The sequence below is a fragment of the Melitaea cinxia genome, chromosome 16 (genome assembly GCF_905220565.1).
Source record: "Melitaea cinxia chromosome 16, ilMelCinx1.1, whole genome shotgun sequence".
In the NCBI taxonomy this organism is placed as follows: Eukaryota; Metazoa; Arthropoda; class Insecta; order Lepidoptera; family Nymphalidae; genus Melitaea; species Melitaea cinxia.
In genome coordinates, this window is record NC_059409.1 from 8,082,520 (window position 1) to 8,097,431 (window position 14,912).

At 31.2% G+C, this 14,912-nt stretch overlaps 2 protein-coding genes across 6 annotated transcripts; both read left to right on the top strand.

Moving 5' to 3' along the window:
• Positions 1-464: 464 nt before the first annotated feature.
• LOC123661126 lies at positions 465-8,904 on the top strand. 5 transcript variants are annotated; one of them, XM_045596123.1, is made up of 8 exons: positions 465-576; positions 3,077-3,194; positions 3,512-3,748; positions 5,191-5,433; positions 6,599-6,763; positions 7,542-7,772; positions 7,926-8,008; positions 8,681-8,904. In XM_045596123.1, the coding sequence occupies exons 2-7, from the start codon at positions 3,104-3,106 to the stop codon at positions 7,994-7,996; spliced, it is 1,038 nt and encodes a 345-aa protein (XP_045452079.1). In that variant the 5' UTR covers positions 465-576; positions 3,077-3,103; the 3' UTR covers positions 7,997-8,008; positions 8,681-8,904. The 5 variants fall into 5 exon arrangements, with proteins under 5 accessions (XP_045452079.1, XP_045452074.1, XP_045452075.1 ...); XM_045596118.1 differs by lacking the exons at positions 5,191-5,433; positions 6,599-6,763; positions 7,542-7,772; positions 7,926-8,008; positions 8,681-8,904 and adding an exon at positions 4,139-4,405 and having other exon boundaries at positions 467-576; XM_045596119.1 differs by lacking the exons at positions 465-576; positions 5,191-5,433; positions 6,599-6,763; ... (1 more) ...; positions 7,926-8,008; positions 8,681-8,904 and adding exons at positions 681-789; positions 4,139-4,405.
• A 2,593-nt stretch (positions 8,905-11,497) lies between these two features.
• LOC123661282 lies at positions 11,498-14,882 on the top strand. The gene is made up of 3 exons (XM_045596267.1): positions 11,498-11,651; positions 13,149-13,358; positions 14,114-14,882. Exons 1-3 carry the CDS (start codon positions 11,539-11,541, stop codon positions 14,436-14,438), a joined length of 648 nt encoding a protein of 215 aa, XP_045452223.1. The 5' UTR covers positions 11,498-11,538; the 3' UTR covers positions 14,439-14,882.
• The last annotated feature ends 30 nt before the right edge of the window (positions 14,883-14,912 follow it).

Sequence of the window (14,912 nt, forward strand, 5' to 3'; positions counted from 1 at the left end):
ATAAAACACCAAGGAAGTTAAAAGTATTTGAGTTATAATATTTTAGGAACACTAATCAAAAATAGAAAATTAAGTACTATTAAGTGTACACCAGATTCGATACCATAATTTTGTTATCTCTACATTTTTGCACAAAGAAAATTTAAACTTAATGTATAGAAAACTTCATTCCATCGCAATTCGAATTCCTTCAGTATTACCGAATTTGTCATTCGCAGTATTAAAAAAAAAATGATGTAAAATACTACAGTATAAAAACGTTTCCTATAGCCCCTATAGGTAGTAAGTATTTATAAAAACTACATGTATATATGACGTAATACATAATATGTATACAAGAAAAAATATATTAAAATTCAATACTGATTATAAAATACATAGCAGTTTTAGAGAAAACTAGGTAGTTAACATGAAAAACGAAATGTTTACTGGGCGGCGTAGCATGGCGGGGCGGGCGGAGCGCCTGGGCGCCGACGCACGGCTCGGCAGTGCGAGTCCACCCTGGTCCGACACTCGACGTCGGCTCGTCAGCGATACAACACAGCCGCTAACATTAAACGATCATTATATTAATCGGTAAGATATCAAGTGCTTCTCATTCTTCTTTATCGCGAAAGTGTATGCAGCGCTAATCCAAAGGAGCCCTAGTGATCTCGGAGTGCGTATTGTCGTCTCTGTCTAGTTGCGCAATTGTTCTTTTTGTATAGCCTCCCCCTACCCTGATCAACATTTTCGAGGGAAATTAGACCACTGCTACATCTAGTCAGGGTAACATTGTCGCTACTGCACGTAAGTTACATTTGATTTAAGTGATTTTTTTTAAATATCGTTCTAAAATATACTATTTTCAACATTTATACTGTATGTAATTTACCTCATAAAGAGAAGCATTATACTAGACTTCAGATAATATTCAAAATATTTTAGAGTTTTAAACAATTGCAATAATTTGAGTTGCTTTTAGTTATTGATTGTTGTTATACAGTGTTTTGTCATGTCAAAGCAACTCAAATTATTGCAATTGTTTAAAACTCTAAAATATTTTGTTATTACAAAACACCATATAACAACAATTAATAACTAACAGCAACTCAAATTATTGCAATTGTTTAAAACTCTAAAATATTTTGAATATTACCTAAATTCATTAATTTGGTTTCTGAATTTCTCAAATCGTTACGTTGACGTATAGCTTTACGCAAGCGGTGGATGATTCTCATTTATTATTTGAAATTTATTTCATGTATTTCTTTATAGCTTTAATTAATAATGTCATATAAACATAAGGTGTGGAAGTGACGTCAGACCACCTGTCTCATTGGCGATGGTGCGCGGCATCGGGAATGCTGTGAATCCGATACGAGTGTGCGCTTCGACTATTTTAGGCGGCTCCTATCCGAGCCAAATTTGCAATCTGTACTAATCGACGCGCCTTCGTGTATTTTTGTATACATTTCGTAATACTTTTTTTATTTAATCTTTAGACACTTAAGCAGTTCAGTTTGCAATGTAGGTCTAGTTGAAATTAAATTAATTATTTCATTAAAAAATAAACTGTTAATAGTAACAACGATAGAGCAACAATATTGAAAAATATATTTGACATTGGCCTTCATTTTTGACCTAAATAATAATTTTGATTTTAGTTTACAATTTCATCAAGTCTAATTTTTTTTTATAATGTAAGTTTTGAGTGTCAATTATTAGCTTAACTGTTTACCTACAGCAAATATCTTAAAAAGAAATTTGTGTAATAATGAAGAAATAATTCAAAATAATAGAATACTATATTTTTGTATTTCATATTAAGATTTTTTATACGCTATTAATTTAAAATAATATTTGCAAAATTATTCAACTGTTTCCTCCTTAAATATTTATGTATTTCCAGAATTCATTTGTGTACAATCTAAAATGAAAGTAAAATTACTTAATAATTAATTAATTAATTAACTATTATTCTTTTATTTTAGATATAGATACAAATTATTTGACATGGCGTTAATACTAGCAGTAATTTAATATATATATATATATATATATATATATATATATATATATATATATATATATGTTGGTTTGCAACTGTAAACTTATTGATGTTGTTATATATTGAAACGTTTAGTTCGGTAAGGAATGCAATTTTGCATTATTAAGTGTTTTGTTATCTTTCAAAACACCCATTCTCTGTTCAGTCGAAGCCTTGATGAATGGCGATTCAGCATCTTTAAAATTAGAACTATGACGCAAATGCTTCAAGTATTTCATAACACATTCTGAGAAACCGTGAGTTTATCAAAGAAAATGTTCGTAGGGGGGTAGTTTAGACTAGATTTAATTAATATTTTAGGTATGAGATAAATAGATGAGATAAATTATAAACAACCAAGAATTCCTTGGCTAAACTGAGACTAATTCGTAAACGTTAATTTAATCTTTGTATTTATTGTAATAGTTAGTTCTTACGATTCAGTGTGTATCATCATCATCCCCCTACATGGCACAGACCTCTTTGTCCGTTTAGAAGAAACTTCGAAGCTTAATCCACTACGCTGCTCTACTGTGGGTTGGCGGATAGTTAGGGCCCACTTACTTTGAATTTTACTTGTGTAAAGATACATAAATGATTGAAAGCATGTCTTACGTAATTAGATTTTGCGACAGGCCGGTGACTTATCTACGTCGAAATTCGCGACAAGGTCGTAACAAACTTGAAAATAGCTAAACGATCATCAAGCGTTAGAAAAACGGTCATTCTTGAGTAATAATTCTCTACATCAGTAGGATTGGCCGTCGGCCAAGTCCATGGGCCATTCGAAGCGTAGCAGCCACGAAGGTGGCTATTTGTGGCCCAGCTGCTAACGTTGCGTACGTCACTGCTCTATTTACGTTAAACGTGAGCGCTATTGTAGTTATTATGTCACCTGAACGACAAAAGATACAAAAGCACATCCATTCTATCTACATAAAGTATTACAGAGTAGTATATTGAATCGCAAGACATGTTATCACTTCAGATCTTTAGTTCAACTGTAAAATTTAATAAAAATAATCTTAATGACGATTTTCTTTACAGAACACGAGCACGACATAAAACGCCAAAATGTTTAAAAATCATTTAGAAATGATTGGCAGAAATGAGACGCCATCGAAGAAAGCCAGATTTTGGCAATCATTCGTACGCTCTCTAAAAGGTAATAATTAATAAAATAAGGTAATATGTAGTAAAATTTTGTTAAAAAAAGTTATCAGTATTTAGAATATTTATTTATTTATTTATTTTATTTAACAATTTATGTACACTAGGATAGCAAAAGGAAATAGCTCTTATAAACAATGCTGGTGCAAAGGCACTACTTATCCCATGATGGAATCTCTTCCAGTAGTCTTGCGACAGGAAACTTATAAAACAGTCGCAAAATTAGCGTGTACAATCTAAACATATAGATAATATAAATATAATATTATTAAAAGTATACCTCTATTGTAACATTAAAAATATTGTAACTAGGATCGGAAGACATCAGAGCCGAGGAAAGGTACAGGCCAACACGTCGCAGCGTTTTCCCAGAGCTATTATCTACCTACCCCTACAGCAAATCTATCTATGACGACCCCATCGGCGCCGCTGAGAGGATCACCGTACCCGGATACCGCTACCTCCCGGTGCACCGTGAAGTCTACGGATACTCGCCACGCCCTATCTACGCTCACAACTACCCTCGTTCAATCGAACAGTACAGGCCAAGTTAGTATTTGACATCTTTATCTAGTCATCATACCACGCTATTGCAAAACTACAGCAAATAAAATTATTAAATTGTATTCAAAAGCTTGCTTTACTATTCGACAATAAATTCCCACATATAACACACGTTGGTTTTGATAGTACTCTTGTAATATTATGCTAGTAGATTGTACAATATTATTTGTGTATCAATCGTTAAACTATTTTGCTTGTTAACATTAATTATATTTCTATATTATATTATATGTACGTATATAATATGTAAATAGCTCATTTTGGTTAGACAACCAGACAATCTCGAATAATTCTTTTCATTTTTGTATATTATATGCAAAAAGCATATTAGCATTGTTAAATGTAAATATTGGCATATTATTTTAATTGTTTCAGCAAAAGCCGGGGCAGCTTAAGTAGTTTTTAGGCATTGTTAGTTACTGTGGATGTTAAAGTTCACGTTGTAAAAATGTCATCGAAGAAACATCATTATATCAAAAAAAAAAAAAAAATTGACAGATCCTGTAATATAAAAATTGATACAAAGTTTTTATTAAAGTAACATATTGTATTGATCATCATTTAGTTAGTTGTATTAAAAGTATTGCAATGATAAAGTCTATCAATTTGTATAATTTTTTAAATAAAACTTATGCATTTAAATCGAGAAGTAGATCCTGTCGAAAGCTCGGAGATTTAATTCATGATGTTTCGATAACCATTACATATTTTACACATACACAGACATTTTAATTTATTATTTTCGTCGTTAATAAATAAGTGTATAAACTTCTGACTGTGTTGTCTTTTCATAGAATTTTAATATTATTATTTATAGTTTATGTATTATGTTAAAGCATTACATGTTTGCTTGCAAGTTTCGTCATTATTTATCATCGCATGTATGTACCTAAGTAGCACTTAATAATAATTCACCTCTTACACATAACATTTACTCACGCTCATGTATTAATACATTTCTGACATCATTGTTAAATCTTCAAGCATTCCTCAGGTTACTACATTTTTCTTTTAAAATTCCCTTCTACTTTGATCCAATAAAAAATGAAAATGTTCGACATAAAAACCGGTAAGTTCAGCGTAGGAACTAAGATTACTCTTCCAGAGTTGAATGCCATTTCATTATAAATAAAAGCTTATACTTTATTATCTAACAGCTAATAATAAACCTTTGTCTTCTTTCAAGACTAACCGTATGCCTGTAGTTGTGTAAGTATATAGTTGTGTAAGTAGAGTGAATATTGTTGTTTTCCTATTTTGTTTCCAATCTGCATTAAGCGTTTCTTTGCATTCCTTGTAAGGTCCATTTTAACGGATCCACAAATACTGTTGACTTTTTTAATGTTTATGCTCTGTTTACTATCATTTGGTTTTTATAATAAAACAATTTTCTCTTTTATTGTAATAAATTCGCCGTTTCTTAACAGTTTACCATGTGCCGAGGCGTATCCGACGAGGCGTTGACCCATTCGACGCTCATAAGGCGTGGCAAGACCATCTTGACAGACTGGCCGCCATCGATCGCTTATACCCCTCTCGCTACGGGCTCTACTTGAAGGACAGGGCGTACCCCATCACAGACTTCTCCGCTTCTGTCGTCGACCCTCTCCAGCCCAAGAGCCTTAAAGGCATCGAATATGAACCTGACAGCAAACCTCACTGGGGAACAGGTAAATACTAAACAACTAATTGCACGGTAGATTAAGCTAGACTAAGAAGAAACTTAGGTTTGTCCATTCGATTTTTACTATGAGTAATATTGAGTGATATTACGCATATATGTCATGTCAAAATGAACTTACATTTGACTATTGAATTATTATGCTGTCTATCTTTCTTAGTGTCTCGAAAAGATAGATTATTTTTGGAAATAACGAATGGATAAGACTTGGTGGACGAGCTGGTTCACGTTATGAACTAGGTGAATGGTTCCAAATGGTAAATAGGAAGTTTATAAAATATTTGATATATATCGTATTGGAACGTTCTTGCCTACGCTAATCACGTGAATTCAGAAATTGAAAACGGAACATCACTCACTGTTAGATTCAATACAAATTGAAACTAATAAGCGAGAGAGATGAGCATTAATTCAAGTTTTAAAATATTTTAAATTTGTGAAAAGTATGCTGTCTTATTTATACAAATTTAAAATATCACAAACAGTTATCTTAGCAACTAAGATTTTGGATACATACATCATGTTTGTTAAACATTAGTTTTCATCTTGATAAAAAAATTACATTATTGTTAAAAGAAGGTATTCTTAACTTTATATTCAAAATTTTGTAAATACAAAACTGTTATATTTACTGTTTACGTTATATGGACATCATATTCAATACAATTTATTAGTTTATTAAATAAATAATTGTTAATCAAGGCACCCACGACTAGAATAGGCGTTTAATATAATTCTATAAATAATTTTACTGTTACACCGTACTGTATAAATAGTACAAATTTATTACATTAACTAACCCATTCATATTTTTCTATTAAAATATAAAAGAGCAATCCGTGTTTTGATTTTGTAGTTTAGTACCTCCCTATCATTGTCGGCGATAAAATATATTTTTTTTATCTAAGGAATTCTTTTTCGTTAAATAAACATTGTAATACTTTTGGCTGTCATAAGCTTTCATTCAACACGTGCATGAATTGCATTGTATATAGCGACATACTCACTGGAATGTTCACTCGTACTAAGCGTGTTAATCATGTTAGTGAACACTACACTTTATACGAACTTCAATTGGAGTATTAAAATAAAAATACCACGCTAGAAGTCTTAGATTTGTTTGCGTGGTATTGACTGTGAGCCTTACCGTGAAGGAGCTTGGCCGGAGAGGGTTTCGGACATATTCAAAAAGGATCCATTTTTTGCTGATGCTGAAAAATGGGCCGATTTTGATCGCTCGCTACGAGGGAAATCTCCCACACCTGTGAAGCCAAGGATTAGTCCGCCGCGAGACTGTGAAATCGCATTCGATGCCGACGGTAAGGGCAACAGACATTATGTCTTGATACAACCCCTTCCTGTTATAACTATTTCATATTTCAGTACTAGGTATATGAACCCTATTGAAATTTATTACCGTCTTCACTCCAGCACTTTTAGTTTTGTAATAATAATAATTAATTAGTTACTACTTGTTCTGAACGTATATTATGTTTAATCCCATCTAGTGAATAAGTAAACGGGACTTCTTAATTCACAATAAAGTGTTTGTTTTTGTGGAGAGTGATCTGTGTGTTCTGTTTATAAAAACCTGTTGCACAAATAAAGGTATTCATTAAAATCTCTAACATAAAAAAATAACTCCATTATCATTAACATCACAAAATGTCACTTGTTTGGCACAAAAATAACTCGTCGTGTATACTAGTACATATTTATATATTAAATGTACATATTTTTAATACTTTTTTAATATTTTACTTAAATTTATATGGTATAAGTAATATAAATAGAAAATCTTATGATTATGGAAAGTAACGACTGTCTTTATTACATACTGAACAGTAATTTATATTCTTTACTTCTACTTTATTTAACACATTAAAACCTTTATGTATTACGTCCAGATGAATTTATGTAGCTTAACATAAGTAGTTAATTATTATTCTGAATGTCTCACATAGAAATTAATGGTAAATGTGACGCAGCTTCACTTAAGTAACACTACATAGCTGTAGCGCTTTTTTCTTGTGCAGGAGCGATGACGAAATGAAATATCGAGTCTGTTGTCCTGGCACTAATTATTGTGACATGTAGGTGCGCCGTTATACAACGCTGGCGGTCTGCGACGCAGGCCTTGGGCCGACATTTTCAACCCGAGCCCATCCTTGCCTATCTCGGCGATCACACGGGATCCCTTCTGGTACGACTGGCCGGAGCTGAAACCCATTGCCCGATGGGATCGCAGCCCGTCCTACATCCGTGACTCGTACCTCTCGCCTGTCAAACGCACCTTCCTCTGGGACAAGCACCCGATCAGGCCTTTAGGTTAGTGTGATGCTGTATATACGCAAGCCGCTTTACTATTGAATTACCTATAAAATTAAATCGGCCTTCTCCTCATCGAATTAGCATTTTTGTATTATAACAATTTATCAGGAAAACGATATACTTTTAATAATAAATCTCTGATCATGGCAGATCTAATGGTCCACGACATGTTTACAGTGGATGATTTGAGCAAGACTTTACCATTCATTCGTAGTCTGTAATATCAGCATCAGGTATCTCTTCAGTTTATAGTAAGGATATATTTTTAAACTGTGTTCTAAAATATAGTTGATAATCCCTATTCTAATTGTGTGAACCATGAATCCGTAAACCCAAGTTGCATTTTGTTCAAATAGGTATTTACCTTCTAAGTAGGTGTATTAAAATGTTCCCGGAACCTGACACAGTAGGTATTTCTTTCAAATATTCCATATAACGTTTTAGAAACCTTTAATAACATTTTAATTGCAATATATAAAAATATTATCAACTGTTTTAGAATGTTTCTGTTATCCCAATTCAAGCATTGTTTTTTTTTTGTATTCTCATTGCTAGTTTGTCAGTTACTACAATAATTCGTAAAAGTGTTTTTATATAGACTGCACGAATTGTTTCTAAACAATTTATATGTTGTTAAGAAAAAAAAAACCTCACACGGCGAATACACAAACACATTTATTATATAAATAAAGCAATAAAGAACATGAATATTTATTCATGTTCTACCTATATTTATAGGTAATAAGCAACCCAGAACCACTCCCCAACATACCCTTCAACACAACACAGTACCTACATACCAACTTTCTATATTTTTACATAAACGTCAAATACAAATCTACAGAATAAATTGAAGATTTATAATTTACCTAACTAAAAATATTTATTATTAATTTTCTTTTCAGCTGCTGCTTTCTAAAGAGCCAGTCATCGACCGCTATGTATTAAATTATAATTTACAATGCCTATTATTAAATTTACTTAATAATTGTTTTCTAAATCAATTACAACTATGTTATATTAATTGTTAAATTTCAATGACTTAAGTTATCCGTTGTTAAATTCTTCAAGATCTCAAAGACTGCAATAACATAGTTACTGCCACGAAAATGAACTTTGTTACAACAAATTGTTTTTGTTATTATTATTTTTATTTTTATGTACTTCAAACAAAACAAAAAAAGTAATAAAAATCATAAAAGATAAAATGGTTTTGTTTTAAATTCCACTTCGTAAAATATCATTATATTAGTTTGCCGAGTATGGTCGGATCAGGAACAATAACTCTGATTTTTTTGGATGTTGAAATTATGAAGAAAAAGTTAAATTTACGAGCTGCAATTCAAACACAACATACTTTGGTTACTAATCTTTCTTCTGCATTATCATTTTTCCAATAATGATAATGGATTGTTTACTTTAAATTGTTTTTCTTTTTTTGAAACGGTGACTCATAAGAGAAAAAGTACAAATACCATTTTTACAAATAATTGCATGATCTACTGATTTTTATCCCATGGACTTTTATAACAAAAGTTACAGTTTAGTTGAAAATCGTAAAAAAATATTTGCGACCTTTGACCTTGAATAAACTGTTTTGGAGATGTGGACTGGTGGGGGATGATTGATGGGGGCTTTTCACATTTCATTTATAATACATACTTACATACTAATTTTCGGCAACACTTAAAATTAACTTGGCGCAATATAATATGGAATTTATTTGTAACTCTAAAATTTACTTATAACTAAAAATTTCACGCTGTCTGTGGAGTCGTATGTAGCTCTCAAACGGATGCAGATGGATCGATTTGGTTTTTTTACGTGAAAACAAGTTTGCTTGTTGAAATTGATCTAGCAATTTAAAATTAAAATATTATCTACAATTTTTATAAGACAGTCTGTTCTCTAAAAAGAAAGAAAGATATCTGAAACAAAGAATAAACAACTGAAGTTATCGATCGATTCAGCCTGTAGCATCCCACTGCTGCCTGTGTTCCACTGCGGCCTCTTTCTCTATATAAGAGAAGGATTAAAGCTTAATGTACCACGCTGAACCACTGCGGGCTGTCATCATTAAATATTTATACAATCATTTGGTAAGCAGGTCAGTGAATTTATAATAATATTTTTTTATGATTTTTATTAATAGGATCAGTACCATATTTTTCTATTAAACAGGTATAGACATATATTTTATGAAATAAAATATAATTGTCATCAGATTAGCAGATGAGTGAATTTTAACGTTATTTGGTATCCTCTACTATTAGTAAAATATAAAAAACTACGCATAATAATGTGTTTGCTAGCAAACAAAAAAAAACCGACTTCAATCACATCGACAAGTATTACAACGTAAGTAGGCGAAAAAAAATTAACAAACGCACTAGCCATCACTACGATTTTTGAGGGTTTCCCTCGATTTCTCTGGGATTCCATCATCAGACCCTGATTTCCTTATCATGGTACCACCCTTGGGATATCTCCTTTCCAACAAAAAAGAAGTATCATATATACGGTCGAATTGAGTAACATACAGGAGGTAAGTTTAAGGTGTCAATTATTTTTAAGATTAGAGAGGTCTTGCTCTCTTGCAGTCAAAAGGGTCTGCATATTCTGTTCGTCTATTAGATTTCAGTAAATTCTGGCATTGCTGGTAGTAATGAGACAGCGGATTCATGTGCTAAAGTTCCAATCCAAAACGGTGTCCTTGATCACTAAAAAAACTTCTGTAAGACCTTCGTTCACTATACAAAATCCATATGGACAAGTCCTGGGACTTCAACAAAATTGGTGAAGGGTAAATTTTACTTAACATACAACCACATATCTCAAGAAACCCTTGATTTTCTCTTTATAGACATAATAGCCACTGGATCTCATCTAGCATCTGTCGCTTACGTCTTGACCATGCGTGTCCAACTTTTTACCTGGCTAAAATCAGAGATCGTAACCACTCATTGTGTGAATGTGGCCTTAGCGAAGACACGGTTTTCCACACCCTCTTTTCCTGTCCCAAATATTTGTGTTGTTTTAGGTTAAGGTTTAACAATGCAAATCTACTTTTCCTGATTCAAAATTAAATTGAGACTGTTATTTATACCGCAGCAACCAATCTCCTTCGTGTGTTCTCCATTCTACGTGACATTGGCGGAATCAACCATGCCCAACTGGCAGAACTGAAAATATGCTGTATAGAAGGGAGGAGTAGGAGGTGTATAATGTTATATGAGAGAAAAGTTGAAAAAGTGTACAGATGTATGCTATAATAATAATAAGATGTATGCTATAAGAATAACAGTTCAAAAACCTTTCATAATCGCGCTGGTGTAGACAAAAGGTAGAAATGATAGTTCAAAATTCAACCGAAATAGCGCTAATATCATTAAAAGTATGGTATGAAGTGAGCAATTACAAAGAACGTGAAGTTTAAAATTTATACTGATGCTTATGTGGCGCCACCCTAATTTAATACATTTCGACAGACATTTTCTGATACATATATAAAGATTATTTTCCTCCCCTTTACCCTCCATAACTGAAACTCATAAAATGATTAAACCAATCAATCAATCGCATCAATATAGTATCAAAACTTTTATTTTTCAAGAATCCAGGGCTAAACCATAAACAATAAAATCATATCAAACGTTAAATGAGCTTGACAGGAGTTTGAATTCCTGTTCGTTATGCTTTAAAAAATTGTAAACTTTATGTTTTTGTATTGAAACTTTCTGCGAAGATAGTTTAAAAATAAATCATGGGGGAAAAAACCGAACACCAAATAAGTGATGCAAATATGAGTAGTTCTGAAGTTACTTTTGATAATTTGACTATATTAAAAGAGTTCAGTAACATTGCAAACCTTGTAAGGTATGTTAAAAACTGGTTTTTTTAAATTTATGTACTTTATTTGTTTCATGAGTTAAAATGGATGCATCCATTGCATTTTAAAATATCTTTTTGTAAAATTCCTTGTAAATATATATATAATATTATAAAATAATATATATATATTATTTTATAAGGTGCGTTCGGCTAAGAAGATATGGGCTAAGATTGTATAACCCGTATATACGGCGAAATATGGGACAATTTTTAATGTTAATAGAATGCAAAACTGTTGCAATACGACCCGCTTTTCGTTTTGTGTTTGACGTTCTGACTGATAGCGTTTCTGCTGCATGCAACTCAATAAAACCAAGTCAATTTGTATATTTTCATATAAATCCGAACTTACTATATCCAAGATATTATTATAATAATATCTTGGATATAGTAAGTTCGGATAGTTATTTGACGTTTTTAGTTTTTCAAATTATTTGTCAAACTATAATATAATAAAATATAATATAATATTATATTATATATAATAATTTTATCTGATATTTTATTGATTCAATTTACTCAAATTTATTTTAGATAATTATAGGCGGAGATCCATAGTACACATATTTTAAAAATTTTGGTTAATAAGTACAATATATAATCATATTTTAAGGTGTAGTTAGCAGAGAATACTTACAATCAAATTATATTTTACACTGTAGTTCTATTTGGATAATTTTCGATTGTTTTAAAAATAAAATCTTATGTAAAAAAGGAAGAAATCCGATAAATATCCAAATATTGTTAAAAATTTATTTCGACTTCCATAGGTTGAGAGCCATAAAATGTTTACATAGCTGGAATAAACTACCAGGAAGTTAAAAAAAATTAACTTGTGATATTTTTGTAATTGTGTATTTTTTCCTATATTTTGTTCTTATTTTTGTAGCCCTATTAAGACAGTATATTTTAAAATATAAACTTATTACGAGGCGTTTTAATAATTTTACAAGGTAGTACTTGCCATGCTTAGGTCCATTCTTTCCCTGGAACTTTTTATTTTTATTTTAACTTTAAGCTCGCATAATACAATATTTACTGTGTCCAAAAGATAAGAAAAGTAATAAGAATAAGAAAATATATTTATAAACAATCAATTTAAGTTTTTATCATAACCTTAGAAATTGTCACTCAAAAATCAAAAAAAAATCTAATAGACGTGTAACTCATCAAAATGTAGTCCAATCTTAGCAGAGTATATCTTATTGGATATGTTTAGTTAGGTTGTTTTTGAGATTAAATAATAAAATAATAGTAGGATTGTTTTTCTCTGTAGTTTATATTTTGTGATGTATATTTACATTTTTATTTCTGAAACCTGTATAAAATACATATATGTTACCACTTTAACCAATTGCATATTATTGGTATTGATTTTGTTAAAATTTAATATTAATAATTGGTATTCATGGAGTTATTATTAATACTAATACTATTTTAATCCAGTTTTTTTTTAAATTGTATTTTACAATATTTTTTTAGAAATGAAGACTTTTTAGAAACAGTACCAAAAGCTAAATTAAGGAGAGTAAAATGGGTTCCAATGTTTAATTGTTTAAAACAAGGGATTTTTGATGAAATGGTTCAGGAAATAAGTTCCATGTGGGAGTTTGAAAATATGGCTGAAAAGCTAGAAATTTTGGAAAAACAAAGGGAAAAATTTGCAGAAATTAATCCTGAAAATACAGTGTGGTAAATCTCATGTTTTCTCGAAACAAAATAAATATACCTCATATGAATAATTGATGACACGTTAGCACAACAGTCACAGTGCTGATTTATGGCTGTAGTGCTCGCGGTTGCGGGTTCGATCCCCACACATGACAAACATTTGTATTGGCCATTTTCCATGGTCTGGGTGTTTTTACAGTTCTTGTGAGTCTACCCACCGTGCCTTGGAGAGCACGTTAAGCCGTTGGTTCCAGTTATATTATGTACACCTAATAGAGATCATTACTCATAGTAGGGAATATATCTGCCAACCTGCATTGAAGCAGCGTGGTGGATTAGCTGTGACCCTTCTCCTACATGGAGAAAGACGCCTATGTCCAGCAGTGGAATATTATAATTATAAAAAATCGTATAACCGTAAAAATCGTAAATCGTAAAATCTATTAACAAGAGGAAATATTTGTATGGATAAACTCAAAAACTACTGGACTGATTTCAAAACTTCTTTCACAGGGAATATGCTATATTTTCACTGAGTTACTTAGATTATATTTTAATGGGAGCAACAACCAGAAAAACCAAATTCGTGTTATCCGCGGTTTCACATGCGTCCTATAATTTGCGGTAAAAAATAGTCTAGAGCCTTCCTTGGTAAATGATCTATCCAACACAAAAATCATTTTGAACCAGTCATTCGTCCCTGAGATAAGCGTATTTAAACAAACTTCAGCTTTATAATATTAGTACAAATAGAAGTTTTCTTTTAACAATTACAGGAGACCAAAATATAACGACGTTAAAAATCAACTTAGAGCTTCAGATGCTGCCAATTTAAGAAAACAGAAGGCATTATTGGAATCATTAGCTAAAGAATACGAGGCAAGAGCTAGTAGACTCAAGAAAACTGTTACTGCTAAAAGAGGTTATTTGAAGGCATTACAGATGGACATTCAAAAATATCAGAAGAAAAACGAGGAAATCATTTCTAATATTAGTGAAAAAATGAAAAATCACGATAAGTTAGCAGAATTAATTTTGCCTAACAATGCTAATGTTCATGATATATGTTGGTCTCATAAAGAGTTAGAAGTTGATGAGTAGGATGAAACAAATACACTGGAATGTTGATTAAAATTTATATTTCAGAAAATTGTACACATCAGAAAGTACAACAAAACTAATAACTAGATAATTCAAACTGAATTTACTCTGAAACTATCTTTTACAGTAAGATGAAAATAGAGATTATTATGTGTTAGTGTTACAGAAAATCACAAAATCTAATCGCAACATATAATTATGATTAGCTAAGAGCATACTTTAAATTCCGTAAATGAGCAGCGATGACTATCTAATCATGGGAAAGCAATAAGGTTTCTACATGCTAGAAGTATGTCAAAGATGGTTTAAAGTGAAGAAATATGAAGAATTTTTGTAATTAAATAACAATCTTTGTAATATACAGAATCATTTACCTTTTAATCATAAAATTTTTACAATACTTTGTATTCAAAAATGAAACAAAAATAAAGCTCTTACTTTAAATAGTAATATTTATTAATGAATATTATTTGA